The sequence below is a fragment of the Pipra filicauda genome, unplaced genomic scaffold, assembly GCF_003945595.2.
Source record: "Pipra filicauda isolate LSUMZ 115617 unplaced genomic scaffold, ASM394559v2 scaffold9_size5747161_pilon, whole genome shotgun sequence".
NCBI lineage: Eukaryota > Metazoa > Chordata > Aves > Passeriformes > Pipridae > Pipra > Pipra filicauda.
In genome coordinates this window covers 5,096,155-5,106,519 of record NW_024105198.1, presented here as the reverse complement: position 1 = coordinate 5,106,519, position 10,365 = coordinate 5,096,155, and the positions used below count along the sequence as shown (strand labels likewise).

The following is a 10,365-nucleotide window of genomic DNA, read 5'->3' as shown; positions in this document are numbered from 1 at the left end:
CAATAACTTGCAGAAACAAATCTGTTTCCTTGGTGAGAAGGAAGGAAGAAGTCCCATCCTCCCTCCCAAGAAGCAGCCCCTTTCTTTCTGACTTTTGTGACCCCAGGTTAAATGTTTAAATTTCATTCTATACACAAAGTTGTGGCAATTTCACAGTGTTTCAGTATATAGCTAAAATTTACAGTCTCTCCTGATGAAGTGTTCAGGCTAAATGAAGTAATTAGTGTGTTTGTAGTTTTCGTGCAGAAATTAAGTGTGTCTACACAGGGCTCCCACAGGCGAGGAGGGGGCGTGGCAGTGCTGAGCCAACCCAACAGAGACCAGCTCCTCCAGCCTGTGTGAATCATGCCAAACCCTCCACCAACACTGAGCCAGTAGGGTTATAAAGGGTCTTATCACTTTATTTCTTTTTCTGTTCACATTTAATACCACAGACACAGCTGAGACTCGAAACACTGACGTGATGCCGGGTGCGTGTGATGGGTTCGTTTACACAGACGGGTCATTAGTGAGCTCACATCTTCACAATCCTTTTGAGATTCCCCAGTGTCTTGTTTCCCTGAGTTGCATGACATCTGCCATCAGATCTGCTTGTCAGTCAATGAGTGAGAGAACAAAATGGGCCGTGAGATGGATGTGGTTAGAGGTGAAGTGGGAGATGATCCCATAGCTCTGCAGTACCTTAATGTGTAGTGTGTGTACATCAAACCTGCACTCCTGCGAGCGTGGAGTGGGGAGGGCACAGGCTCAGGAACCACCAAGGAGCAGCAACCAGCCCCTGACCCCAGCAAAGCGCCAGGTGCTAGGAAGGATGTGGTGTGTAGAGAAGAGGCCAAATTCTCTTGTGAGTTTTACCTGAGCAGCACCGCCAGCTAGAGGTGTAACAGGTGTAAAGTGGCCCAGTGTGAATGAGGGTTTGAAGGCAGGAAAGCTTCTGCTAACAGCAAATTCATTAAGGAGAACTTAAATTCATTATGGAGAATGAATACTAGAACCAAGTGAACAGAAAGCTGCTATCACATGCATGCTCTGAAGCTCTATGAGCTGGAGCACAAAATCCACGTGTTGGTGAGACAATATAAGACATATTTATTAGCACAGCGGATGGAACATTTTCTGGTGTGCCTTGAAATGGCATACTTAAATCTAATTTAAGATTTTTATGAATCAAGTATGAGAATGTGTCTGCCTGTGTCTTTTAATGCAGATTTTTCTATTTTTTTCTCAGGTCACATTGGTTAAAAAATGTAAAATGTTCTCAATTCAATACTGCAGCAAACGAGTACAATTGCACACTGGGCTTTACAGGGGGATGTGGGACTGAGAACTGGCTAATAGACTTCAAACAGAAATGTGGAGGGGGTTTACAAGCAGGAGACCTGTCCTCAGCAAACCTTGGGGTATGGACGGGCACAGTTAGGGACAGGTAGCCACAAACTTGTTACAAATACCAAATAAATACAACTAAAAGCTTCCAAGTTCAACCACATTGTGTCACTCACAGTCACACTGAACAAAACAAGTATAGATGATTTAGCTAGTATAAAAAAAAAGAGAGACTTTGGTGGGAGATTGCATTCCACATTTTTATAGCATCACTGCAGTCCTGAAGTCAGCCCTGTCCTTGTCCCACTGATATATATTTAAAAAAAATATTTCAGTACAGTCATGTTGTAAGCCACTTCTGTGAAGGCATTTTTTGTTTCCTTTCTACTTGGACGTGACATGAAGGTCATTTATTTTTAGCATGTGTAAAAATTACCCATTTTACCTCTCTTTTTTTTTTTTTTTTTTTTTTTAAGAAATCATTTCCTCCTTCTGAGAAAAACGTGAGCTTATTTAAAAATCAGGATTATGAAAAGTGTATCAAATTTCACGTTTACTACTCCAAAAAGGCAATTCAGTTTTCTCTCTCTAGGGTCTGGTTATATGGTAGCAAAATTCTTAGCAAAACTAAAGCTAACTCTGGAAACATTCAGCTCGAATTAGCTGCTACTGAAGTTGTACAAGTGGGCCACATTTGCTTGGTCAGGAGGGCACAAGCCTAGATTTGGGCTAAAGTCAGCATTAAAAATTCATATGGGCAAAAGCAGCAGACAAATTATACTTGAGTGTTTCCAAATTCTTTGACCATTTGTCTCCTTTTATAGTCTCAAAGTTTAGCTTGTTGTTTTCTTGCGTCTTTAACTGCCTGCATTACATCTTTCAGCAGATCCGGACGATGACAAAAGTACGGCTTTAACATTCCGATTCCCGTTTCTTGCCCTCTTTCCCTTCTGTTATGGCTTTCTGGGAAATGCAGTGAGTGATGCACCAGCCCTGGAAACCATGTGTCATGTGATGACACTTGACTCTGTCCACACACGGGAACTTTCCTGCTTTGTGCTGGAGAGTCTTTTCCTTGGGAGGGGTTTGAGTCCGAACAGGCGGCAGGCGGCCACGCGGTACTTCTTGGACATGATGTTGTAGAGGATGGGGTTGATGGCTGCACTAAGGTAGAAGAGGACAAAGGACACCAGGTTGCAGTACTGGCTGATCACTGCTATCTCCCAGGATCCGGCTTCAAAGGATTTGGAAAATAAATATCGTCCTACGTGAAAAGGCAACCAGCAGAGTATGAAAGCAAATACCACCACAACTAAAATAAAAACAGCAGAAGAAATTGTGTTAAGTGTGAGTATTAATAAACAGGTCATTAACATTCTCTTTTACAGTTCTATTCCTTTAGCAAATTAGTCACAAAGTGTGAAAATACATCCCCTAAGCTTTTAGTTGTCTGTCTCTCAATACATTCTCTGGGACTATAAATTAGTGATACTTAATACACATTGATCATATCTAAACAGGCTGCCTGAATATTGCCCAGCTCATCTGATGTAGCAAACTTCTGACCTGTAATACTTATGTTTGCATCAACAGAGAATTAAAGAATCCGAATGGTGACAACAAAAAGCTTAACAGTCTATCATCCACAGTGTTTAACAAAATCAAATGATATGTGATAGACTCAACACTGTGGTTTATAATGAAGAATGTAATCACTGGGAAGCAAAATTATTTAAGGCAAAGCAAAATTGTTTAAGGCAAAGGCCTCAAAATAAATCAATCCACCAGAATGTGGACTTGTAGAGCACATGTGCTAAGGTAAGAACAAGAGAGTGGTGTACCCTTCCAGTTTGTCCATTTTTTAGAACATGAGTTACTCCTGGGAAGAGTAAAACCAAATATATAGTATATAACTGCATAATTATAGTTATACAGTGTATCTGTAATATAACACTACCACTGTGGTTGCATTTACATGTAAATATGTCTGTAGAGTGATAGGAATGTGTTTGTCTCTGAAGAGTGGCCCATTTGAATTTTCATCCAAGAGAAAGGGAAACTTTTTCTGTTCATTTCCTGTGTGCCTTTGACCTTTATTATTTTTCATATTTCTTTGAGTGTATCTATTAATATACTAAAGAGATAAAAACCAGAAAACTCGGGCAAGGGTTTTTGACATTCTTAAGCAGTTTTTACAGTTAACCTGTTCATAGAGTTCACAGAATGATTTGGGTTGGAAGGGACCTTAAAGATCATCTCATTCCAACCCCTTGCCATGGGCAGGGACACCTTCCACTAGACCAGGTTGCTCCAAGCCCTGTCCAATCTGGCCTTGTGTTCTCATGTTTCCCTAGCTCACTTGAGGACTTCAGTCCATGTAATGAATGTTACCGTGATGGTCATTACGAAGAGTGTTTTAAGCACAGTCTATTACGAGTAGAATTTTAAGCACATGTTGTAGGCTTTCACAGTTTGATCTTCATTCATGCAGAAAGAATCCCATGGATTTCAATAGGAATGGGATATGATAGCTCCTTTGCAAGCTGGGCTATACATTTAGGTGTTTAATTGCAGACCCACAAGCATAACCTTTCTCTACAGTTTAAAAGTGTTTATGCTAATCCCATTTACTTGATGTTCCATGACTTGCTAAAGGCTTAGAAAGTGCCTTCTAAATTTTAATCAGAACATTAACACCAGTGAGATTAGACTGCAATGAGCATCTGCTGCTACTGAGCCCTCACTAACTTCTTTCCATCTTTCCATCAGGCATCAGACTGTTATCATTTAGGGAATATTGGCTCTCTGTCAGAGGACAGTCTTGCCACTGCTTGCTGTTCTCAGACCTTGTAAAAGGAAAAAAAAGGTGACTGAAATATTGTGATGCTTGTGGCAATACTTCAGGGTAGGAATAAACAGTTGTAATTATTTCAAGATCTTTATGGTTAAGTATATGGAAATATAAACACAGTAGTAGTTTGTGTAATTTACTTATAGTAAGTGGAGATTCATAATCCTGAACCTCAGGAGTGTAAATGATTAATTACTTCCAAGGTCACGCTTAGCAGACTGAAGTAATTCTATTGATCATAAAATGTAGTTGAAAGGGCACAAAGAATGCTGTGGGTTCTATTATTCTTCCTGCTATTGCATAGTAATAAATTAGGATGTGAACAAAAAATCAGTTAGGCTCCCGTTTGATAATTAAAGTCCTTAGGACTCACTGCCACTTCTTGTCTGGCTCATTAGCCCACCACTTCAACCCCACTGAAACCAGCACAGCAGAGCTGCTGCCCATGAAACCTTCTTCCTGCAGAGCATCTCATCCCTCCTGAAATCCACGGGATGACTTGCACTGCGGAGGACTTTTGGCTTGAATAAAAGTACGCAGCAGCAGCAGGATTCTGCAGTTTTCAGAACAACTTTTTTGGTTCTGTTCATCAAACTCCCACCACATGCACTGACTTAGTATGTTAAAATCTGTGTTTCCATGTGCCAGCCAGAACTGTTGTTTAAAGCATTCAGCAATGTCAATATACAGAGTTAAGCATAACAGTGTCTGTTGTCTTGATCCTTTTTTTACAACTGTTTTTTTACAGTCAGTGAGATTTTACAGCACCACAGACCTCAAAGGAGACACAAGGCTCTGGGTTCAGCACATCCTGGTGTTTTGCTAATGTAAAAATTCAGATTAATTTTCTTAAGCTTATACAGCCATGGTAGGAAATAATCCCAATTTGCTAAAACCTTGGTACTCTTTTCATATAAATCTTCAAGTGCACATCATGCCCTGCCTACTTAGTCTGCAGCTCGACTTCATGGTTTCAGAAGGGTTTAGTTCTGTTTAAAAATCAAATAAACTGTTCTTCTGTAAATAACATCGGTATCCACAACCAAAGAGCAAAAATTCTCAAAAATCTCCAGGGCACAAGCTAATTATAACTGTAGTATTTGTCCTTGTCAGGGATTGTTATTAATGTTTGTTTAACTGTTTGGGAGTCCCCAGCTCAAATCAGTTAGAAATAAATCTAAAGGAGGAGGAGAGTTACTCTACAGATTCCTGGAGTTCTATCCCTTTGCATGAAACATTTTTCATAAATGCTTTCCTTTGGAAGCAACTACAGTAAACTACCAGAGAGCTCTCAGTCTTTCTCTCTTTCACACACACATCAGCACACACACCCTTTGGAAAAACAGAGCAAGAAGACTCGTACCTAACATTTTCACAGTTTGCTTGTTGTTCTTGTCCCTGATGACGGTGTTTAGACCGATGTTCTTTCTCTTCCTCCTCCAGAGCTTCCTCCCGATGAGGCTGTACAGCACGGTCAGGCAGAACACGGGCAGGAAAAAGAAGATGCTGGAGATCCAGACCATGATGGTGAGGAGCCCCGAGCGGATGGCATACTCGGTGGCTCGACACTCGTTGGTGCTCAGGGGATTTGTGCCGTTCTCGTGCTCGACCCCCACCAGGATGAAGATGGGTCCGGCGCTAATGAAGGAGACAGCCCAGAGGAAGAGGATGACCAGCTTGACCTTCCCCTTGGTGATGATGACTTTAGCTCGGAGGGGGAAGCAGATGGCGACGTACCGCTCCACGCTGAGCGCCGTGATGTTGAGGATGGTGGAGTAGGTGCAGCTCTCGCTGATGAACTGGAAGAGCTTGCAGAGGAGGTCCCCGAAGTTCCAGGGCCGGTACTGCCAGAGGCGGAAGAGGTCCAGGGGCATGCAGAGGAAGATGAGCAGGTCGGAGAAGGCCATGCTGGACAGGTAGAAGTTGGTGGTGGTCCTCATGTCCCGGAACCGCGACACCACCAGCATGGTCATGAGGTTGCCGACGATCCCGATGACGAAGAGCAGGACGCAGGCGACGGTGATGCCGGTGAGCACGGGCACGGGGAACAGGTGCTGCGGGGCCTCGGCGCCCGTCCGGTTCTCCGCGCCGCGGCCGCCCGCGCTCCCCTCCGGCATCCTGCCGCCGAGGGATGCGCATCCCCGCCGGGCGCGGCGCGGCCCGGCCCCGCGCGGTCCCCGCGCCGCTGCGCGCCCGAGCAGGTGCGGGGCCGGAGGTGGGGAGCGACGGGCGGCCCCGCTCCGCCTCTCCCGGGCACTGTCGCTCCCCCCGGCCCGGGGCGGGCGGGCGCTCGCCGCGCGTCACACGAGACGTGGGGCGGCCCCGCGACCCCCGGGCGGCCGCTCCACCCGCGCCGGCACCGGCATTTAAACTTTCTTCCCGAGCCCCCGGCGCGGGAGGACTCACCCACCCCGGCGGGTCCGGCGCTCCCGGTCCGCCCCCGGCGCCTGCCCCGCCCGGACAGGTGCGGGTCCCGCCTGGTCCCGCCTGTCGGTGCTCTCGGAGAGGCGGGATCGTCCCTTGTCCGCCGTTCTCAGGGCTCTGTCCCCGCGCACATCCCCCCGCGCCGCTCAGCCGCGCATTTCCTCAGCCGCGCATCCCCTCACCGCACATCCCACCGGGACCGCGGCGATGGGTGCGATCGCTGCCTCCTCGCTCTGTATCTTTGCTCTGCCCTTGGGTCTTGGCAGGAGCCCGGCGAGGCTCTAGTTCAGTGAAGCTGCAGTAGTCACCCGTTTCCATATGATTTACCTGCAATTAAATTTCGATTCAGCGTGTGGCTGCTGCCCTTTGCAGACGCAGGCATCAGAACCGCGTGTTTCCCCAGCTGCAGACTCAAAGGACGATGTTGTACCCAAAAGTAAAATGGAAGCAGCACAAGGTGAGATCAGGGGCACTAAAGTGACCCCCTGTACATCTGTATAGGGTTTATCTCTCCCTCTTTTCAACCTATCCCCACAAATTGTCAGGGAGTGTGCACTGTGGCACAATCAATTTTCGCTTCTGTCTATCCACAGGGGCTGCATCCCTCACACCCCATCTCTGAGGTGGCAACTAGTGCTCTGAATCCTTGTTGGTATCTAGATTGACCACAGAATCACAGAATGGTTTGGGCTGGAAGAGACCTTAAAGCTCATCTCGTTCCAACCCCCTGCCATGGGCAGGAACACCTTCCACTAGACCAGATTGCTGCAAGCCCCATCCAATTCAGCCAAGAAAGAGCTTTATGCCGTTTTTCCAGGTGCACTCACACACATGTGTACACCTCCTCTAGCATTCCTAGCTGCAGGAATGCAGGTACTGCCAGAGGCGGAAGAAAGAGGTAAAAAAATACCCTTTATTTAAGGGTAGACATATCTCAAGCATGGTGTGACACAACACCGAGTTACTCTGCCTGTGCCCCTGAATGTGCCTGTTCTCTGTAATTTGCTTTCTGTAATCGTGCAAGCATTAGCCTTAGTGCCTTGTCCATAGCCTAATTTGGATGATATATTTTTGCAGTTTCACTGGAATCAGTATTCATCAGTACTGCTCTTAAACTGTGAGACAGTTTTGTAGCAAGTTACTCAACAGTTGCTAAATTTTATGAGGAATGGCTACAGATTAATTGCAGTTGAAAAGGAGAAAGAGCCTAATGTACTTCTCACTTTGTCTATCCAGCTGCCTATATAGCTGTGTTATATGTTTCTGAAAAAAAATCATGGGCTTTATGCCACCAACATACAGTTAGTTCATATTAGAATTGTGTCCCCAGTCTAATTTACATGACACTGCTTTATATTATGGAGATAATAAATGCCTCTGTAGTTAGGATGCCAAATACTTTGCAATGTTATAAATAATTATTTCTCTCTCTTTTTTTTTTTTTTTATTTCTTTTCCCTGACCAGTGGTTTCAGCTGCAGGATGTTGATATTTGCCAGAGAAAATGGCCTGATGCTATAAATGTGACTTTTCTATATAGAGACCATCCTTCGTTCTCATGAAATGCTTCCAGTTTTTGCTGAGCTGCATCTTGTCAAAAATGATCATTTCCTTTTTTTTTTTTTTTTGGAAAATCATTATTCCTTATTAAAATGATACTTGAACTATGATGTATGTGTCAAAATCAAGTTCAAAAGTGAGGTAGCACCAGGTTTGTGTACTCCAGACAACTTGAGCTTGTAATGCAATGATTTAACACTTAATTCCTGGTGTGTTGAGTGATGAGCCACTTGGATCAGACCTGGCAGTTGTGTTTTGAATCCAGCAACATCGATTTCCTTCTTTTAAGGGTATCATGAGTCAAGGGCTTCTCTGGTTGCTTTTCCTGCATGGGGACAGGACCAGAAAAAAATGTCATCTGAAAGAGAAGAAAAGCAGCTTTAGTTTTCTGATTCTTTCTGATTTCTTTGGCAATTGCAGGCCAAATTTGATGAAATATAAAGAAGTCATCCCACGAACTTTGCATGATAATGGATTATTGCCTCTGCGTTGCATATGCTAAAGGACAGTGGTGCAGATAGTGATGATAGAAGAGGTAAGAGCTGTGAGAGAAGATGGTTTTAGGCTCCCAAAAATTGTCTGCTAGCCCTCAGCTGCAGGAACATTAGTTTTACATTGCCAGCAAGATAAGAGTGAAGTCACTGGTCTTATTGGAATGAGAGAAATGGAGAGACAGAAGCAGAAGTTAAGTACTTTTTTATTCAGTTTTATCCACTAGCTGGATGCATGAACAAGCCAGATATCAAAAAAATAATTTAAAAAACCATATTATACTGGACATTTACCTTTCATGGAACCTTAAAATATTGGTGTTTCTCTTCAGTAGCTTCAAAGCTGTATTGAGTACTGGAGATGAGGTAGAAGGGAGTTTCTATTTATGGAGTTTCGAGGTCTCTCTCCTATGTTCCGTTCTTTCCATTATCTCCCCATCCAATAAAAGTTCTAATTCTTGTTTATATCATTGTTTGTTGTCATGGAAATGTCCAAAAGCTTTGAATATAGAATGATTATGTGTTTATTGTGGAGAGAAGAAGAAACTGGAAAACAGACTCGGAGGTAGAGATTCATTTTAAAATGATGCACCTTCAACAACTCCAGAGAGGAGCAAATGCAGGTTTTTTTATTATATCCAGGGACAAAGGGTGTTTTGCCTGCTATTATAAATGTGTTTTAGAACAGAAGGTAGCACCTGGTGTATGCTTTCAAAGGTTACGGTTTAGCAACCATCATCCGTGAGGAGCACTGATGAAATAGTGGTAATCCAGCTTAATAATGTAAAACCCAGAATGGGTTCAAATTACTTTACAGTTGTTTATATGGCAGTATATATCTGCAAGCAGACTTCAAAACAGTGCTGGTTTATTATCAGCAAAGCTGTGCTCTGAGGTCACTCATTCAGAGGCAGCTGTTTTAGTCTCAGCTTTTTGCTGTGCTTCAGCTCACTGTGTCACCACGTGACACCCTGGGCATTCCTGTCCCTCTTTATTAGACTCATTCACCAACTGGAGAAAGAACAGGGTCCCTTGGTGTGGTGGTTCCAACTCCCTTGCCATAGGCAGGGACACTTTCCACTATCCCAGGTTGCTCCAAGCCCTGTCCAACCTGGCCTTGGACACTTCCAGGGATGGGGCAGCCACAGCTTCTCTGGGCAACCTGTGCCAGGGCCTCACCACCCTCACAGGGGAGAATTGCTTCCCAATCTCTAACGTAACCCTGCCCTCTGTCAGCGTGAAGCCATTCCCCCCTGTCCTGTCACTACAAGCCCTTGTTCAAAGTCCCCCTTCAGCTTTCTTGTAGCCCACCATAGGGCCTGGAATATGCTTTCAGGTCTCCCTGAGCCTTCCCTTCTCCAGGCTGAACAAATATGGGTAAAGATCAGGTATTTCCCTACTAAATAAGTATTCCCAGTGCTTAAATAATTGCTAAAGCGCAGAAACATGAGAAGAACCTAAAGGGAAGTGCTCAAAATTTTGTACGCTCTGGTCACAAGATCATTTTCAGGGATTTCTTCAGCACACTGCTTCCAGATGTTGTTCACTAACTGAGGTCTGGAAGCCAGTTAGATGGGATTACACAACATGGCATTGCTCAATGGTTTGCAGTTTTGTCCTTTGCAACCGTTTGTGGCATTTAATGGACTATATATGATACCAATCAATGTCAGGGAAATTATTTACGACAGGGTTGTTGTGGAAGCCATAGGAT

At 44.4% G+C, this 10,365-nt stretch overlaps 1 protein-coding gene across 3 annotated transcripts; it reads right to left on the bottom strand.

Moving 5' to 3' along the window:
- Positions 1 to 380: 380 nt before the first annotated feature.
- Positions 381 to 9,772, bottom strand: GHSR (growth hormone secretagogue receptor). 3 transcript variants are annotated; one of them, XM_039378154.1, is made up of 4 exons: positions 8,402 to 9,772; positions 5,915 to 6,928; positions 5,541 to 5,815; positions 2,241 to 2,638 (listed from the first exon to the last, which is right to left on the bottom strand). In XM_039378154.1, the coding sequence occupies exons 2-4, from the start codon at positions 6,292 to 6,294 to the stop codon at positions 2,334 to 2,336; spliced, it is 960 nt and encodes a 319-aa protein (XP_039234088.1). In that variant the 5' UTR covers positions 6,295 to 6,928; positions 8,402 to 9,772; the 3' UTR covers positions 2,241 to 2,333. The 3 variants fall into 3 exon arrangements, with proteins under 3 accessions (XP_027580432.1, XP_027580433.1, XP_039234088.1); XM_027724631.2 differs by having other exon boundaries at positions 381 to 2,638; positions 5,541 to 6,928; XM_027724632.2 differs by having other exon boundaries at positions 381 to 2,590; positions 5,541 to 6,928.
- Positions 9,773 to 10,365: the final 593 nt, after the last annotated feature.

Excerpts from the sequence above, each read along its gene's own strand:
- GHSR (XM_027724631.2), bottom strand. The coding sequence starts at position 6,294 with ATGCCGGAGGGGAGCGCGGGCGGCCGCGGCGCGGAGAACCGGACGGGC. Across the intron at positions 2,639-5,540 it reads GCAAACTGTGAAAATGTTAG|TTGTGGTGGTATTTGCTTTC; the intron begins GTACGAGTCTTC and ends TTTTTATTTTAG.